The 17037-nt window shown below is 37.0% G+C and overlaps 14 protein-coding genes and 3 pseudogenes across 17 annotated transcripts, besides 2 other annotated features; 5 read left to right on the forward strand and 12 right to left on the reverse strand.

Moving 5' to 3' along the window:
• Positions 1-3197: part of a mobile genetic element that runs on past the window's edge.
• Positions 428-1012, forward strand: TVAGG3_0750670 (phage tail repeat-like family; the record flags this gene model as incomplete). Its single annotated transcript, XM_051245237.1, has 1 exon — positions 428-1012. The coding sequence occupies one exon, from the start codon at positions 428-430 to the stop codon at positions 1010-1012; it is 585 nt and encodes a 194-aa protein (XP_051091824.1).
• Positions 1056-1908, forward strand: TVAGG3_0750680 (uncharacterized protein; the record flags this gene model as incomplete). Its single annotated transcript, XM_051245238.1, has 1 exon — positions 1056-1908. A coding segment is annotated over one exon (853 nt), but the record flags the coding sequence as incomplete, so codon positions are not given.
• Positions 3198-3224: 27 nt separating the features above from the next.
• Positions 3225-3482, forward strand: TVAGG3_0750690 (uncharacterized protein; the record flags this gene model as incomplete). Its single annotated transcript, XM_051245239.1, has 1 exon — positions 3225-3482. The coding sequence occupies one exon, from the start codon at positions 3225-3227 to the stop codon at positions 3480-3482; it is 258 nt and encodes an 85-aa protein (XP_051091826.1).
• Positions 3483-3531: 49 nt separating this feature from the next.
• Positions 3532-4841, reverse strand: TVAGG3_0750700 (annotated as a pseudogene). Its single transcript has one exon. A coding segment is annotated over exon 1 (1310 nt).
• A 22-nt stretch (positions 4842-4863) lies between these two features.
• Positions 4864-5148, reverse strand: TVAGG3_0750710 (uncharacterized protein; the record flags this gene model as incomplete). The annotated part of the gene is made up of 1 exon (XM_051245240.1): positions 4864-5148. One exon carries the CDS (start codon positions 5146-5148, stop codon positions 4864-4866), a length of 285 nt encoding a protein of 94 aa, XP_051091827.1.
• A 707-nt stretch (positions 5149-5855) lies between these two features.
• On the forward strand, positions 5856-6434 carry TVAGG3_0750720 (uncharacterized protein; the record flags this gene model as incomplete). Its single annotated transcript, XM_001288056.2, has 1 exon — positions 5856-6434. The coding sequence occupies one exon, from the start codon at positions 5856-5858 to the stop codon at positions 6432-6434; it is 579 nt and encodes a 192-aa protein (XP_001288057.2).
• Positions 6435-6462: 28 nt separating this feature from the next.
• Positions 6463-6663, reverse strand: TVAGG3_0750730 (uncharacterized protein; the record flags this gene model as incomplete). The annotated part of the gene is made up of 1 exon (XM_051245241.1): positions 6463-6663. One exon carries the CDS (start codon positions 6661-6663, stop codon positions 6463-6465), a length of 201 nt encoding a protein of 66 aa, XP_051091828.1.
• A 231-nt stretch (positions 6664-6894) lies between these two features.
• Positions 6895-14636: a mobile genetic element.
• On the reverse strand, positions 7130-7579 carry TVAGG3_0750750 (protein of unknown function, DUF4106 family; the record flags this gene model as incomplete). The annotated part of the gene is made up of 1 exon (XM_051245242.1): positions 7130-7579. The coding sequence occupies one exon, from the start codon at positions 7577-7579 to the stop codon at positions 7130-7132; it is 450 nt and encodes a 149-aa protein (XP_051091829.1).
• TVAGG3_0750760 (P-loop containing nucleoside triphosphate hydrolases family) lies at positions 7793-8005 on the reverse strand (the record flags this gene model as incomplete). Its single annotated transcript, XM_051245243.1, has 1 exon — positions 7793-8005. A coding segment is annotated over one exon (213 nt), but the record flags the coding sequence as incomplete, so codon positions are not given.
• On the forward strand, positions 8042-8452 carry TVAGG3_0750770 (uncharacterized protein; the record flags this gene model as incomplete). Its single annotated transcript, XM_051245244.1, has 1 exon — positions 8042-8452. A coding segment is annotated over one exon (411 nt), but the record flags the coding sequence as incomplete, so codon positions are not given.
• Positions 8508-8927, reverse strand: TVAGG3_0750780 (protein of unknown function, DUF4108 family; the record flags this gene model as incomplete). The annotated part of the gene is made up of 1 exon (XM_051245245.1): positions 8508-8927. The coding sequence occupies one exon, from the start codon at positions 8925-8927 to the stop codon at positions 8508-8510; it is 420 nt and encodes a 139-aa protein (XP_051091832.1).
• On the reverse strand, positions 8963-9598 carry TVAGG3_0750790 (Poxvirus D5 protein-like family; the record flags this gene model as incomplete). Its single annotated transcript, XM_051245246.1, has 1 exon — positions 8963-9598. One exon carries the CDS (start codon positions 9596-9598, stop codon positions 8963-8965), a length of 636 nt encoding a protein of 211 aa, XP_051091833.1.
• On the reverse strand, positions 9619-10199 carry TVAGG3_0750800 (annotated as a pseudogene). Its single transcript has one exon. A coding segment is annotated over exon 1 (581 nt).
• On the reverse strand, positions 12229-13219 carry TVAGG3_0750810 (annotated as a pseudogene). The gene has a single exon. A coding segment is annotated over exon 1 (991 nt).
• Positions 13578-13925, reverse strand: TVAGG3_0750820 (protein of unknown function, DUF4106 family; the record flags this gene model as incomplete). Its single annotated transcript, XM_051245247.1, has 1 exon — positions 13578-13925. One exon carries the CDS (start codon positions 13923-13925, stop codon positions 13578-13580), a length of 348 nt encoding a protein of 115 aa, XP_051091834.1.
• Positions 14637-15218: 582 nt separating the features above from the next.
• Positions 15219-16159, reverse strand: TVAGG3_0750830 (protein of unknown function, DUF4106 family; the record flags this gene model as incomplete). Its single annotated transcript, XM_051245248.1, has 1 exon — positions 15219-16159. A coding segment is annotated over one exon (941 nt), but the record flags the coding sequence as incomplete, so codon positions are not given.
• A 315-nt stretch (positions 16160-16474) lies between these two features.
• On the reverse strand, positions 16475-17005 carry TVAGG3_0750840 (protein of unknown function, DUF4106 family; the record flags this gene model as incomplete). The annotated part of the gene is made up of 1 exon (XM_051245249.1): positions 16475-17005. A coding segment is annotated over one exon (531 nt), but the record flags the coding sequence as incomplete, so codon positions are not given.
• Between the last annotated feature and the right edge of the window lie 32 nt (positions 17006-17037).

Below are 17037 nucleotides of genomic sequence, written 5' to 3' on the forward strand. Positions count from 1 at the left end.
GAAAGGTTGGGATGTAGCACGAGATGCAACAAATCTTATTCCAAATCCTGAAACAAGAGGAAAAGTTCAAGGATGGATGGACAATGTAGGAAGACAAGCAGGAAACTATTATAACAAAGCAAATGACTACTATAACCAAGCAGGACACTATATGGACCAAGGTGAAAGATTCTTTAACAGAGGATATAACCATGCACAACAGTGGGTAAACAATAACCAACCTCAACCGCCTCAAACGTGGAATGTAAAGTTTTTTATTGAGATGAAATGAACAATGCAGCTTTAAACAGAATAAGTCATGGAAGACCACCTTTTACACCACGTGTTTGTAAAGTTCTTCCTATACCTCAGGAAGTTTTAGACCGACTTAAAAAACCTAAACAACCAGTTGAAAACAAACCAAACTAAAATTTTTTACTGAGATGAAATGACCGAAGAAGTTGAAACGGTAGATTTGACACCACAAACAAAAAGTTCAGAACCATTGTCAAAACCTGTCAAAGAACTTACAGATGAAGAGAAAAATTCAATAATAGAAAGTGCCAGGTCTGGAAATACAAACCCTAACTATAAAGTCACTTTTCATAGAAATGGAACGGCTAGTATCTCAAAAAAGAAACAGACTCTCACAAATAAAATATTGAAGTCTGAAGGAGCTTTCGAGACAACAGATGGAAAAGTTTACTTCACTGACCAACAGTTCATTATAGAACATCTCATTGACTTAGAGTCGAAATATTCTAAACTTTACAACAAACACAAAAAGTTGAAAGGAAAACAAAAACAAATGGCATATGATATTTATGAAGATGTTGACGACACAACTGTTCCTGCAAGTGAAGTAAAGTCAGAGGAACCGAAAAGTGACGAAAAACCGATAGAAGAAGAAAAACCAAAAACTGAAGATAAACCAAAACCAAAGTTTAGTTTCCAAACTAAACCAAGTCAACCTTCATTAGCTGGTATGGGTTGGCGTCAAAGACTTATGGCAGCAGGCGGTTATGTAAAGTAAAGAAAAAAATTTTTTTATTTTTATAAAAATGCCCCCATATAGAATGGATAGAAAGTCTGCTAGAATAAAAGCAGAGTTACAAAGATATGGTTGGAGAGTTTCGAAGAATTTTAAATATAGGAAGGGAAGACCCATAAAAGTCTATGACAAATTGTCTGGTCTTCGCTACGAAATGGATTTGGAAACAGCACGTGCCAATTATCCAAACAGACTAGAGAGGTTAGAAGAAGAACGTCTTATGGACATGCCTTTCGATGTTAGTGAACCTCAAGTTGAAGGACACGACGGCTTTGCCAGATTCTACTGGAAACATGACGAACAATTGCATCCTTTGAGAAGGAAAAAAGGAAAAGGTGAAGACGCACATGCTCCCATGGAAAGAACAAGATATGCATATGAAAAGTATCGTGAAGTTAGAAGTCAAATTACATCTGGTCGAACCTTTACAGTAAACTTTGACGAAGGAAAGAACAAAGAAGGCTTCATGGGAGTACTTGCTGCAATTCAAGACGGAAATAAGAAAGGACACAATCTCAGATTGACCATAACAGATTTGGATGGTCACATTTACTATGCACATGGCAATGAACAAACAGCCGCAAAACTTCTTGACGCTTTCAAGACTACAAAGAGAGAACAAATGGTTGACTCCGACTCAGACATTTTGAATGCAATTGAAGGAATTGCAAGTGTCAAGTTCGAATGGTACCAACCTAACCCTCAAGCAGTCAGACAACATGCTGGATACTTCCCGTTCATAAATAAGTCTGACATTGACTTGACAAGGTATGGAATTTACAATTCAATTGAAACAATTGTCAATGAACCTTGCATTCTTACATGTCTCAGGAACTCTGGTCTTGTTACAGATGAGAAGATGAAGTATCTTGAGTCATGTGTGAAGACAAGGTACATTCTCAGAGGTCAATTGGCAAAAATTGCACCGTTGGCAAATGTCAATATCCGAGTCAACATACCTACAGCTAAAGGTTCTTCACATGACGACTATGTTGTTGACAAAGACTTACCATGGTTGAAGATTGTAATTGTCCACAACCACTTCATGTTGAACGAAAGTCTTACAAACCCATTCTTTGGTAAAAGTAAGTGCAACATTGTCAGAGCTGTAAACATTCTTTTCGAGAAAGGTTTGTTGGAACCAATTCCAGATGACAAGCTGACAGAAACTTTTGTACCAAAAGACGAAACAAACTTTTCATTGTTAGCAAGACCAAAAGTTGTTCCAGACAAAGTTCTAGTACAAAAGAAGTACACAGTTCCACAAGGGGTTGGTATGTTCGGATACCAACCTGAACCAGAAGAACTTCCAATGAGGTTGCAAGAACTTCAAGATGCTATAAACAAACTTCCATTGAGACATCCAATTGACGTCAAATTGTATTGGAGAGCATCTGAGTTAGGTCAGAAGGTTTTATATGAAACAGGTTGCTTCGACGATGTTTATGAGATAACAGGAGAAGTTTCTCAGAAGATAAGAGACTCACTTGAATTTCCACAAACTGGACCAATTGGTTGCGACAAGTTCGACTCAGATGAAAAGATATACTATGTCGACCTTAACGCTGCATACATGAGGTTTGTCCAATATATTCCGACTGGAATTCCAAACGAAGATGGTGAGTTCCCGGGAAGGAACTATACAGTTGGAAAAGTCATACAACAACTGTATGATATTAGGAAAGCTTCAAACCCCAAACTTGCAATGACACTCAAATTGCTTATGAATTCGACATGGGGATATTCCATTAAGAAACCTCAAGAGATGAAGAGTAAACATTATGAGAAGGTCGACAACTTTGTTGAAAGGTTTTCTCCTTTTGTTTTGAAGTACGAATTCACTCAAGGTCAAAGTGGCTTAGTAACCACATTAAAACCTATTGTCGAACATTGGTCTTACCCTCAGTTCGCAAAAGCAGTCCTTGACGAGTACAACAAATTCTTCTCCGAAGTCAAATCAAAGTCAAGGTTTACTATGAGAACATTGACGCACTCATGACGAACGAAGAAGGATACAACAAACTCATTGAAATGGGAAGTCGGTGAAAAGATGGGTCAATTCAAATTGGACAAAATTTTCACCGAAGTTCATGTCCTCTCCAAGCGTAAGTACTGGGGTGTTAAAGAAGATGGTGAAATAGTTAAACATTGCATGAAATAAAAAATTTATTTTTAAAAAAGTGACATTTTTTTAATGGCGTACATCCCTGAGCGCTTCGTCCAGTTCAACCAAATGTTGGTCTCGGACCCAGGCAAGAGATATTCCAAGCCCGAACTCGACCGTCTCTTCAAAGAATGGATTGAAGACTACAGAGGAGACGAGTGGTTGACAATTGAATTTGCTCGGGCTTGGAATTGCTACAGAAGGGTCTTAGACGTGGACCCAAGACTCACGTACAGAGGTTGGGATGTGGTCTTCACATTCCAAAATTGGTACGAATACCAAAAATAAAAACTTAAATTTACTTGGGGTTTCCCCCTAAAATAATTTTTTTTTACTCTTAGAACCACTCGAGGTTCTCCTTACGGTTGTTGAGCTTGTCACCGTCAATGTGTCTGACCTTCGTCTTCTTGTCTGGATTTGGAACCCATTGAATTGCGACAAGCTTGCCCATGGAGATTGAACCGCGATTCCGAAGGTTAAGGTTCAAGTGTCCCAAGTTGTTGAGGACTGGGGTAAGAACCTTGCCTGTCTCCTTGTTGCGGATTTGGTATGGGTAGGGTTGGGAAATTTCGTAACCGTCATCGGCAACAAGTGTTGCCCATGTAGCGGCTTCAGGAACTTCTTCTTCTTCTCTTCTTCTTCGTGTTTCTTTCTTCCTCTTCTTCCTCGACAATTCCTTCTTCAATTTGGTACTCACGAAGTACGTGTTGCATGTTCTGTCCTTTCCGAGTACCTTCCAGATGGCGTCTATCTCTTCGAAGAAACGTAGATGAGTCTGGCAAGGTCTCGGTTTCTCTCTCGTAATTGCGCAAGGTTTCCGCGAAATCGTTCAGCATTTCTCATTGGAAGCTTGTTCATGAGACATCGGCTTTAAGTTCCTTCATCTCTGTCATAAGACTACTTTGGAGAGTCTTAATGGTGTTTGTCAGACGAGCTTTCAATTGGGCAATTTGAATTTGAATTGGGCGCTTGTCTGGCAACCTTGAAAGGACATCTGCCATTGTGTTCGGCTTCGGTGCTTGTTCGGACATCGAAAAAATGAAGTGGTTTGAGAATGACGGTTTTACTTCAAAAAGCTGGTTATGACAGTTAAGTCATACAACAAGTTTAAAATAATATCTTGCTCTTCTTCTGAACGTTTGTTGTCTTCTTCCGATAAAAGTTTCGAACATGAGAACCAAAAAACGTTTTTTGAGGAACCGAAAGAGTTCAGGCAAATTTTCATATTCTGGATATGTTGGGAGCAGTTCAAAACATCTGAGCTGACTTTCGGACAAAATTGGGACAATGTCAGAAAATTCATCTTTGGTCGGACTGCTTGAAGGTAAGTCCCTTACATGTAAGTAGCTCTGGTAAAGTCTTCTCATTTCTGCTAACTTTTGGATATAGCTTCGTAGTTTAGAAGTTTCAATTTTAATTGTCTTATTCCACTCTTTAATTCTAAACGGTAAGTATCCATGAGGTCAAGAGTAGCTTTGTAGCTTTAAGTGGAGCTATCTGTTCCTTGACTTGTGCAATTTTGGTTGCAATTGTGGTTTGAGCTCCTTCAAGTTCGCCGTCTATGTCGTTCTCAACACCTTCAACCATAGTTTGAAACTCTTCATCGGTCCATTGAGTTTGGTGTGGGACGAATTTAACTTGCTTCATTCAAAAAATGAAAAAAATGTTTTTACTCTAAACGTGCCATGTATATGGCTATAAGAAACTTACCAGAAGGCATCTTCTTCACATGAGTCTTTGGCAACTTGAGAGTTCTTGTTGGAGTTGGGTCTGGAATTTCAATTCTCTCTCGAGCGCAACAACAGATGTCAGAATAACATTCCCCACTGTCTTTCTTGCCACCATAAACTGTGTATTGACCGAACTTGCATTTACAGGAAGACCGGTCAATACAAAGTTCACAGTTGAAATAGTTGTACTCATACCTGGTGAGTACGAGTGTGAGTAAAAACATTAAAAAAGTGAGTTAAAATGAGATGTTTACTGAACTGGCTGAATGTCGCCTTCACAGGTTATGTAGAACGGCTGACCAGAGAAGTGAAGGAGACCCTTGAGAATTTGGTTCATTCTTGGGAAAGGGTTCTCTCTGTTTGGAAGTAGTATCCAAGGACGCTTGGCAAAGAACTTTATAATGGCTTCCTTCTTTGCTTGCTTTATGTCGTCGAAGGCTGTCCCGTCTGGTATTTGAATTGGAATTCCAGTCGAAATCTCGAGATTCAAGGCAGCCCTTCCCGTTATCCAACCGTTAACAAGCTTGTCTTTTACATTCTGCCTGAGGAAGTCTTTAACAAGCTCGTTAATTTCAATTAGGTAAATTGCCTCGTCGGTAGGTTCGACCTCGACCATTGCTACTGTCAGAAAAAGTACTGCTACTGTCAGAAAAAGTACTGCTACTGTCAGAAAAAGTACTGCTACTGTCAGAAAAAGTACTGCTACTGTCAGAAAAAGTACTACTACTGTCAGAAAAAGTACTGCTACTGTCAGTAAAAAGGAAAATTTGAGAGGGTTTTCGACGATAAAGTACTGCTACTGTCAGTAAAAGTACTGCTACTGTCAGTAAAAGTACTGCTACTGTCAGAAAAAGTACTGCTACTGTCAGTAAAAGTACTGCTAGTAGCAGAGATTTTTATCGTTGTGGTCCGACGGTTAAGCCACAAACGAATGTCCGACGTCCCACCAACCCAGTCCATTCCCAAACCAGAGGAACCTAAAGAACCACAACAGTCTCCTCAGCAACCTCAGTTCCAGCAAGTACCTCCGAATTACTACCAATTTCCACCTCAAGGTTACTACCCACCACAAGGCTTCCCGAACTACCCTCCTCAACCTATGCCTTACTTCCCCAACCCATGGATGTTCCAGCAAGCTCCACCCCGGCAATTCCAATCTCAATCTCAATCCAAGAGAGACCAAGACTTCGAAGAAGGTCTGAACCGCTTACGCAAAGAGTATGCTACAGCTCCAATGGAAGACGACAGGCTTTCAGTCTCTTCCCTCAAATCGACCGATTCGACTCGTACCACAGATTCGGTTCGTGACCGTGAAGACTACCTCAAGCAGTCTGAGAGACTCTTCATCCTACAACCATTTACAGTTGGAGCTCTCAAGAACATGCGCAATTACGAAGGTCAGACACCAGCTGGAGACCGCAAAACAGACGTACTCGCAAGAGCCGTCCAGCTCGTCAAAACAAAGACGGAGATAGTCGACTTCATACTTGCAGCTTGCCCTTACAAGTAAAAAAATAAACAATTACGAATTAAACTTTTTACTCTTTCTTTTCTGAGTTGTTTAGAGCTGGTTTCTCTTGTAGAAACCTTTCGTACTCTTCCATGGTCATGTAATTGCGAATTTGGTACTCAATTCCAGGTTCGTTGTTTTTGAACCTGATGTATGTAACGCTTCCATCCTCCTCAGGGAAGTAAGCTGCTAACATCTGACCAAGTTTTCTCGGTGACTCGGAGCTCATAAAAATGTCACTTTTTAAACGTTAAGTTTTTAGTCTTAATTTACCCTTTGTTTGTCAAGGTAGTATTGGAGTGCAATTTCTCCAAATTCTCTGTGTCGGAGTTCTTCAGCATTTTCCAAGGTGTACCTGGAGAACTCAAAGAAGTTGTCAAGAAGATACTGCCATGCTGCTCTTCTGAGTTCGTCGGTATTTTGGAAGTGTTGCACCTTCGAGTCTTCGGACATGAAAAAAATGACACTTTTCTATTAAACCGTTTTGGCATTTCTCATGAGTGAGTATAGTTCTGCCGAACCATTGGAAGAGAAGAAGTACCCTTGCTGGCAAAAGACAAAAATAGTTGCCTTAGTTGTCATTGCAATTGTACTCGTAATTGAATTCATTGTACTTCTCTTCACGTACATAAAACTCAGCAATGGTATTTGCTTTAAGAAGCTACCATCTTACTAAGACTAAACACTTAGATTTTTCAAGCTTGACTTTTTACAATTTGAACTTTGTTTGCGTAGATATGAATTCTGAAAGAAGTATGAGGGTCTTGTATGACTTTGTACTTCTCCCATAGTTCATGTCTGTCAAACTTACCTGCCATGGACTCTTTCATAAGTTCCATGAAATCGTCTTCGGACAATCCGGGGAAAAGTATTATGTCAGTAAGTATTCTTTTAACATCCTTACTTAAACTCTTTGCTGTCTGTACACAAATGACAACTGAGATGTTAAAGTGTCTGAGCTTCTTAAGAATTCGACACATATCTTGTTCTCTATTCTTTAACAAAGGATGAGAGGCGAAATCATCTAAGATAAGAAGACATCTATGAGGGTAAGTCTTCCAATCGTAAGATTGCAATTTCTTCGAAATGTATTCTATCTCTTTCTGTTTGTTTCTGAAGTGTTTCTTCTCTAATATTCTCTGCATTTCCTCATTAGGGTCTTTGAACTTAGAATTTATATACTCATTTATAGCATTATACTTCAAAACTCTTCTTTGGTACTTCTTTATCCAATCTAACAACTCAGTATCCTTTATACATACTAACTTAGACTTCTTTATAATATCTTTGAACGAATTGACGGTTTGGTCAAATTGACCAGAAGTCGAACAAATAACAACTAACTCATAGAATGGGTTCTTCTCATCTAGTTCTTGTTGTTGTGCAGCCATTTTAAGATAAGTGAAAGTCTTACCCGACCCAGGTGGTGCAATTAGACCTGTTATACCATTCTGAGCAAATAAGAACTTTTCATGTATAGGCTTTATCTGAGCATTTTCTAACTTCCTCTTGTTCTTGTTTAAAACATTCTCAAATTTCTTGTCAATGTCAGCAAACTTTTTTTCTAACATATTTTTAGAAAAATTAAAATTTTTATCTTTTAGAAAATGTCTAGCGATTTCGCTATCTATATTCGAGACAAACTTTTTGACAGCAAAACATCTGTCGACCATAAAATCTTACATAGTGTAAACAAGAAAGGTGAATTTGTTCTAAAGTTCTGTTTCTGGGAATATGACAAGAACCATAAAACATTACAAAGAGCAGTCTTAAAATTTGTCAATGACAGACTTGTTGACAGAAATGACGCCGATTGGAAAGATGAAGTCCAACAAAAGTTCTTAGAATGCAAAGAAGACACATGCGCTGTTCTTGAAGATGAAATAGAAAACAGAATAGATGAGCTATTAAAGGACAAAGAACTTTTACATAAATATGGTTCTGAGAAATTTGACGTCTCACCACCAGAAAAGAAGAAGAAAGAAAAGAAAGAGAAAAAAGAAGAAGAGAAGAAAGAACCTGAACCAGTTTCAGAGAAAAAGAAATTTGACATGTAAAAATAAAATTTTATTTTTAGAACATTTCTGGGTCAATGTCAATGTTCTCTTCCTCTTTAGGAGTAAACACTGGCTTAGACTCTAAAATCTTTTTACCCAATTTACCTTGAACTTCTACAACTTTAGACTCATAATATTCATAGTCGTCTGTCTTCTTTGGTTCATAAGGTATAACAAGTTTGTATGCTTTGCCTTCTTTAAGGTTTGAGAACCTTCTGTCAAAACTTTCTTTGACTGTTAACAAACCTTCTATGTCTAAGTCTTCAAATTTCGCACCATTTTTAGTCACAATAGCAAACTTAACTGGTTCGATGTTCCAAACTTTGCTGAATGAAGACTTTTCAAAATGGTAGAAGTAAACATTCAAATATGTGAATGGGTCTAGTTCTTCTTTAAGTCCTGACATGTACTTGTTTACTGAAATATATTTCGTCATCTTTTCTATCGGATAAAAAAATATTTTTTTAAAATTTACTCAGAAAAATTTTTCTTTGTATATACACCATTCTGTACGTCTAAAAGACTTTTGACATTTGCCAAGAATGTTCGTTTAGACGCTGGCATATAACCATACTCTTGACAATATTGTTTATATTCATCATATAAAGACTTTTCATCTAAACACTCAAAGTCGCTTTCTTCTATGAACAGTTCATATACACTCTTGTTTGCTTCTAACAATGTTTGTCTCTCTTCGGTATGTGGAATTTGTCTTGGATTGAACTTAGAAATATCTAATGTCATGAAATATGAGAACAAGTGGTTGTAAAAGTCAGATGTCAAAGTTTCTGCTAAGTCGTCAAAATATTCTGTATCTTGCATATGAGAATCTGACGTTCTGACAACTACATATCTTCTGTCAGAACTTTCTAACTTCATCGGAACAGCATTGTTTGAAACCATAATGAAGTTTGCAACATTTTCACAAACTCTTTGGTCTTTATACTTTCTTTCAACAACTCCAACTTTGTCTGTTATAAGACTCTTCAAAGCATCTGAGTTCAAAACTTTTGTTGTATCTATACTTTGAAGTTCATTGCAAACTATAAGTTTCATATTCTCTATTGAGGAGTTAAACTTGCCACAGATGTTTTCTAAGTTTGTCATATTCGGATTCGAATAACCTTCTAACAGTTTGCACAAAATATCTGTAAAGAAAGTATTCTTACCTGTTCCTTGTTTTCCAATTATAATGAGAGCAGTTTCATTTTTAGCACTTGGATGTTGTAAGATGTTTGCAAACCAACATAAGATATACTCATAAACCTTTTCGTTTCCATTGCATATAATTTCTTTGACATGGTCTAACCAAGCTTCTATAATATTTTCTTTCCATTCTACTTGTTCATATTTATATCCAGTGAAGATAGAATAGAAGTTTGGAGAAGGTGTATAGAAACTTTATACCTCGAACTGAAAAATCTTCTAACTTTGACAATAAGATATCCCAAGCATCTAACATCTTCATGCCAACTTGTACGACTTTTATTTTCTTAAGTTTCTGTCTACATTCTTGTTCTGAAACTATTGTTGCTCTTGGTTTGTTAAAGACAACATCCCATTCTTTCATGACATAACATTCTGGGGCAGAGTCAACATAAATGACTAAACGTTTCAAATTCTCGACTGCTTTGTTATAGTCTCTAAATGGACACATATTTCTGAATGCTTGGAAGTCATAAAAATCTGAAACATCTATTCTGTACATTTTTATAAAAATAAAAAAATATTATTTTTTTATTCTTGACTTTTGTTGTTCCATTTGTTGCATTTGTTGTTCTTGAGCTATTTGTTGTTGAAGTTGTTCTTGTAATACAATACTTTCACCAGTTGCATCTTCCAATTCGAAACTTTCTGCCGTCATTGACAAATACATAGGACATAAAAGTTTTACAGGAACAAAGTTTGCGTCAACTAATGTCAACGTTATACTTGCCAAAGTGTTTGAGTTCACTAAGGTTGAAAATTCTGCATTCGAATGAACAATAGGCAAACCAGCAGAGAAAGTATTGTTTATACGCATAAGTATCTTTTGGTCATAATAGTTTCTGTCGACATTCGAATAACACTTTGAACCTAAGTTTGAAACAATATATAAGATTGGTGTGCTTAATGTCAATGGAATAGACATTCCTTGTATGACACCTTTTCCTGTTATAGGAAACTGTTGGTAGTAAAAACCAGAAATAAGTTTTGTATTATAGCTCATATCGTTTATAGTAAACTCAGTCGGACATCCAAACATAATGAAACCTGCTCTAGTTGCAGCACATGTTACACCGTACTTAAAGTATTAAATAAGTCAACAAAACCTGTTGGTTATATTCTGAGTAAGTATCTTTCAAAGGAGTATTTTTTACCATTCACAACAATAAAGTCTTCTGGTGTCAAAAGAGCAAAACAGGCTTTTAGTCGTCATTGTGTTTAAGGTTAGTTTACATATCGTCCTTGAGGACTTTGTAAGTTTGTTGTTATAGAATTATATGACTCAGGGTTTTTAGTCGTAATAGTATAAACCATTATGTCTTCTGCCATTTACTTAGCAAATAAATTTTAATGAAATGTTGTGGTCGTCAAATTTTTTATAACGTCTGGGAAACTATATTTTAAGTTCAACGTTTCACCTCCTTTCATAACGTATATCTTGTCAATGACATTATATGAAACACCACAGCAACCAATGTCGGGTTCTATTTCTTTGATGTTTATATCGTCTGCCTCTGTCAAAAGTTTCAATAGTTCTTTCAAAACTTCATGAGGTGCAATGACATATGAGTTCACTTTTACAGGGTTGTGTTCGAACAAGTTTAACATTATACTTAAAGCTTGACAAATCTTCTCCTGAGTTTGAAGTTTGTCTTTCAGTTGTTGGTAGTCGTTTCGAATATCTGCAACAGAACTTAAGTCTTCTTGTTAACTTCAGGATATGTTGGTTCTTTTACAGGAACAATTGTATATACCATCTTCGTCTTCTTATGGTTTCCCCACTTCAACATCTCTGTCTTTGACATGACAATAACACTTTGACTGTTTGTTTGAGTTGGTGAATTTAACTTCACATCTGCCACCGCCATTAAACCTTTTGAAACACTTACGCTTCTATTTTTCGGAAATGACATTTTACTTAGAATAAAAAGATGGACGTATTCGGATATCTTATTGAATTGAAGCAGAACAAAGTTTATACTCACAAACAATACAAATACATTGACAGAATAGTTCTTTACACAAACAATGGAAAATGTTATAGAATAGCAAGTCTTTGCTGAACCTAAATATTTTCATAAAGCAAAGAAAGTTGGTAAACTGAAATGGTGAAAGTTCTTGAAGCAGACAAAAATATAACTTCAAAACTTACAGATATTACTAAAGGAAAGTTTATAATACAATATTATGTCAAAACTGGCGTAACTGTCAATATTGACGGAGAGAAGTCAGTTCAAGAACAACTTACTGACCTGCTGCCAAATCTGCTCGATGGAAGCTGTCGTTATGCCAATCTGAGGAGCCCAGCAGGTTTCATCGAACGAATCTTCAAAAGAGCATCTTCCGTGAAAAGTGCTATTGTTTTGTAAACTTCTTTGCTCTCAATTCATCTGGACCGTCTCTGTCACCAGTATATTGTATTTGAACTGTACCAACAGTTGAAATACCACCCATAAAGTCTTCTGAGTCAGCAAATGTAATGCCAAGCCAAAAGTTTGAACGGTCTCCATTTGTATATTGAGTTTTTTGACCTCCTGTATGAGTCCATACTTTCACATATGGCATAATAGAACTTTGCATTTCAGGGTTAATAGTTGTTGTGAAGTTGTTGTTAAAGTTCATAGCATCTAATGTCAAGTTGTATGACCTCATATCCTCAACTGTAGAATATTCTTCTCTTGGATAATATTTGCCATCTATGTTTATATGATATTTAATACCAGGGTTGTAGAAACAAGAATAGTCATTTATAGTTCGTCTGAACAGTACAAACATAGTATCTGCATGTTTCATTGCAGTTGTTAAAGCAATATCTGTTCTTTGCACCTGCGGCTCCTGGATTTTGGTTTCCAATTCACTGCAAAGTCTTTGACAGATATTTGGTGTATAGGGAACATAAGTGGAACTGCAATATATTTGGCAGCTAAAGCATTTGAAATATCTGGGTCCAACATATAGACTGCAAGTCTGCTTTCTATTCTCTTGCATTCAAACTGTTCGCATGTAAACTTAACTGGGTCCCAAGCAGTTCCAGCAGCATTGAAATAATAGTTTACTTTATTGTTGAAGTTTGAGAAACCAAAGTCTAAGTCAACTTTGTCTTTGCAAAATTCGGCGAATGACGTTTGATTTGTTCCCTTTACGTCTGTAATAGTGAATGGGTCTTGTGTTGGTGCAATGACTAAGTTATTTTTGCTTGGAGTAAGTTCGATAGAAATTTTCCTGCCCAGTTTGGCAAGTATCTTAAAAACCTGAAGATGAGGAAAGATGACAAAGGAACTCTAAGTTTCAGTTTTACTTTAGTGGCAGCAGTTCATCTGAACCAGAAAGGTTAACATAAACTCCTGGAACGTTAGGGTCAAGTCTTCTTATTTCTCAATAGTTGCATACTGGTCTGTTTGTTTCTAGCTTGTGGTTGTACTGAGTTTCTCAAAGCGAACCATTCATAGTTTGCCCATGTTACTGTTTGAACTAAGTCAGAGTTAGAATATATCTTATATCCCATGAAAACTTCTGGAGCATATTGGTATCCGACATAGAAAATTCCATTGCAACCTTTCTTGTCAGACAACTTGGCAGAAGGTTTTATTTCAATGTCTTGTTCCACGTATAAGAATGAGTTGTCAATAGAAATAATATGAAACCTGTCGCAAGCAATATCTACTGTTGTTGAAGAACCTTCTTCAAACTCACCTACGTTTCCATAAGAAACAGCAGTTGTATATTCGTAAGTTCCAGGAACTATTTCTGACCTTCTAATGGCATTGTCGCATTCGTTATACCATTCGGAAACATTTCCGTTCATGGCATCCAAAACTGTTGGCGTTATATTCTGAGCGGCGTACATTTCATATGGGTAAAAAATATAGAATAGTTGGATTTATATGTCATAATAGAACCCACTCGGACCAAGCTTTACTTTCTTCCTGACTGAGTTTTTAACTGAATCTTTAACTCTTCTTTTTCCTTCATTGCCACTACTTTCACTAGATGAAGTTACTTCTTCACTACTTTCACTTTGTTCTACTCTTCTCTTCTTCTTTGGTGTCGCTTTTGGTAACTTGCCCTCTGCTTCAAGTTGTTGCATCTTTGCCTCATGTTCACCTAGTATGTTGTAAATTTCCCATGTCCTTTTTGCCTTTGGGCTCTGGTCGCCCATCTCAGGTAACCTATATCCTAGAAAGATTTTGTCATAGTTTGTATTTGAGTCTTCGCGTATTGTTTGCATGACTCTTTCCTGAGTTTCCGGTTCAAGCTTCTTCAAAAAGAGCTTGTCCATATGGAATAAGCTCGTTTCCAAATATATGTTTTTGTAGCCATTCTGGTTTTCTTTCCATGTAACCAATAATATCTTTTGTGAATGGGAAAGCTTTTACCCAACGTTTCAGTCTTGCGTCATTTATTTCTGTAGTTGGTTTTATTTGTCAAGGAACATGTTTTTCAATACTAACATTTCATTTGGTACTGTCCATTTGAGTTTTCTTAAATATTCATCCCTTCTCAGTTCATTGTCTGCAAAGTAAGTTTTTATGACATTTTGCAAACTTTCGTTTGCAAGGTCATGTACAATAGGTTCTCTTCCTTCTCTCTCCCTAACTTTCTTTCTAAACTCTTCACCAAATATACCATCTCTATGGTTCTGTGTAGTTCTTTGAGATAAATGTTCTAGAACGTCAGGTGTTTATTTCCCTCAGCCATGTTCATTTCATACTGGTCCAAAATATCTGCATCTTTCATATCTTTCAATGGCATTAAAGCCGCGCTGAAAAATACCCGTTATATCTGGTTCACCATTCACTTCCATTGCGCCTACAACTTCTTGGAATTGAGGTTGTAAGTTTATGAACCACCTATCCGGATTAGCTTTATGACCCCATTTCATTGTAGTTCCATAGTCTGCAGAAACAAAAGTAGGTTTGTTTCCATATTGGTTAGGTTCTGAATGAACTTTAAACAATGTTTCATTTCTATATGTTTTGTTGAAATTTAACCTTTTATTTTCACCGAGTTCAGTCAAAGATTGAACGTTATATGGTCGTAAGTAAAAAGGATTATTGTATTTGCGTACATTTTCTTTCAGTACTTCCATTCTATGCTGAATATTTTCATCTGATGTTGGAGTCTTTTGTATGTCGGTGAACATTTTTCGATATTCTTCTACTATGTCAGCCGAATTTTTCTTAGACTCTTGGAAAGATTCCATATTCACCTCATACTCTTGTTGAGGGTCAAGATTTTTCGGCTGTTCCAAATCTTCATCTAGTTCTGTGAAGTTAGTTTCCAAAGGAGGGACTTGTTCGTTTCCTTCAGGCTCTTTTAGCTGTTGTTGCTGAACTATTTCTTCCATGTCTGGTTGTATCTGAACTTCTTCCTGTTGAGTTTCTTGTACCTCATCTGCTGGCATTTCATATATTCCGAGACCGTTTTTAACAAGTTCCCTATCTAAGTCATCCAGACTCATAAACCTTTCTTCTTTCGTTCCGTTTCTATTTTTACGCGTTTCATGAAGAGAGTTGAATTATCATTTAGCTCTGACATCAAATATCTCGGAGTAAATTCATTCATGTCATTTGGATGATATGCTATTAAATCATATCCCTTAGCGAGCTTGTATTTTCCAGGTTTGAGATTATATCCCATTTGATGCTGAACCATAAAGCTAAATAGGTTCGGGTCAGTATTTCCTTCCTTGAACTTTCTAATAGCTTCTTTATATCTGTCACTAAAGTCAAGAGTATCTGGGTAACCATAATCTTCCTTAAGCATTTTTAAGAATTCTTGGTTTCCTTTTTCTCTACTTCTTTTATGTCCTTGCTCTGTTTGTGGTTGCTGTGCAGGGTTTTGAACTGTTGGTTGCTGTGCAGGGTTTTGAACTGTTGGTTGCTGTGCAGGGTTTTGCTCTGGTTTTGGTTGTGGTGCTGGATTTTGAACTGTTGGTTGCTGTGCAGGGTTTTGAACTGTTGGTTGCTGTGCTGGATTTTGAACTGTTGGTTTTGGTTGTTGTTGTGGTGCTGGATTTTGAACTGTTGGTTGTTGTGTTGGTTTTGGTGCATGCCTGTGTCTGTGTCCATGTGACGATGTAAATGTTTTAGGTAGTCCTGGTGCAGGTGCTTCTCTTGGAGGGTTTGGTGGTATATAAGTTCCACCAGCTGGCACATATGTTCCATCTGCAGCATAATGTCCTACCTGACTTTTCGTTTTTAAGAAAGCATTTACTAGGTCTGTTTTGGTCTGTTGTAACTCTTTTTCTTGACTTTCCACAACAGTTGCTCTAACGGCGTCATAGGCACTTTGAACTGCCTGTCTAGTTGCTGCATCTGTTATTTTCGTCATATTTTGTGCTACTTCTCTTAACTCTTTGTCGAAACCTTCAGACTTCAGTTTCTTTCCAGATGAGAAGTCGTTCACTAGTTTCACCTTACTATGAAGAGCTTCGAAGGCATTCTTAAAGTCAGCATTCATTAAAGCTTCATTTGAACTGTCTTCATCCGCTTGTATTTTTGTCCTTATTGACCCTATAAGTTGGGCTGCTTTAGCGTTGGCTTGGGCATCTAACCAGTCATTATTAGCTTTTATAATATCTGCGCTTTTCATTGCCTTTTGCATGGCTGCGTCGTTATTTTTACTTTCTTGTGCTAAGTTTTCATACTGTACGGTTTGTTTTTGCAACTGTAAAAGTTTTTCTGCCTTTACATTTGCTTCAACTTCTTTTTTATACTCATCGCTATCCATATATGTCTTCATGGCTTTTTGTTTTATCTCTTCATCTTTCAGTACTTTATATTGAGTAGTATGGTTTTTCAAATTTATAACATCTTGTTCCATTTTTGCTACTTCTGCTGCTTTTTCTGACACTTTTTTCGCATATTCCTCTGTACTTAGTTCTTTCAGTTGTTTTTCTTTCTTCTTTTTCTCTACGTTTAACTCATTGAGTTTCTTTGTGTGTCTGTCATATTCTAGTTTCTTTTCGTTTTCACTTATTTGTTTCTGTATGTCTATGTTTGACTTTTTGACATCTGTTATTTGATTTTTGAGTGAACTCAAATTCATTTGACTTTGAGGGTTATAAGCTGTTCCGTCTGCAGCTCCACCATAGCCTGCCATTTTCGCTAAAAGTGCCGCTCTTAAACCTCCACTCTGTGCACCAATAACTCGGTTTAAAAGCATAGGGTTGCTTGACATTTGTTGCAACATAGTGGGGTCATTCATCATTTGTTGTTGCAACTGTTGTTGTGGTGTCAGTTTTGCTATTGGATGTTTCAATGCTCCCTTCCTCTTACGTATATTCTTACGTAGCTTACGTGGCATTTTAAGTGAAGTTAAAAAGCGGTTTTTGACAG

This window comes from Trichomonas vaginalis, chromosome III (assembly GCF_026262505.1).
Source record: "Trichomonas vaginalis G3 chromosome III, whole genome shotgun sequence".
In the NCBI taxonomy this organism is placed as follows: domain Eukaryota; phylum Parabasalia; order Trichomonadida; family Trichomonadidae; genus Trichomonas; species Trichomonas vaginalis.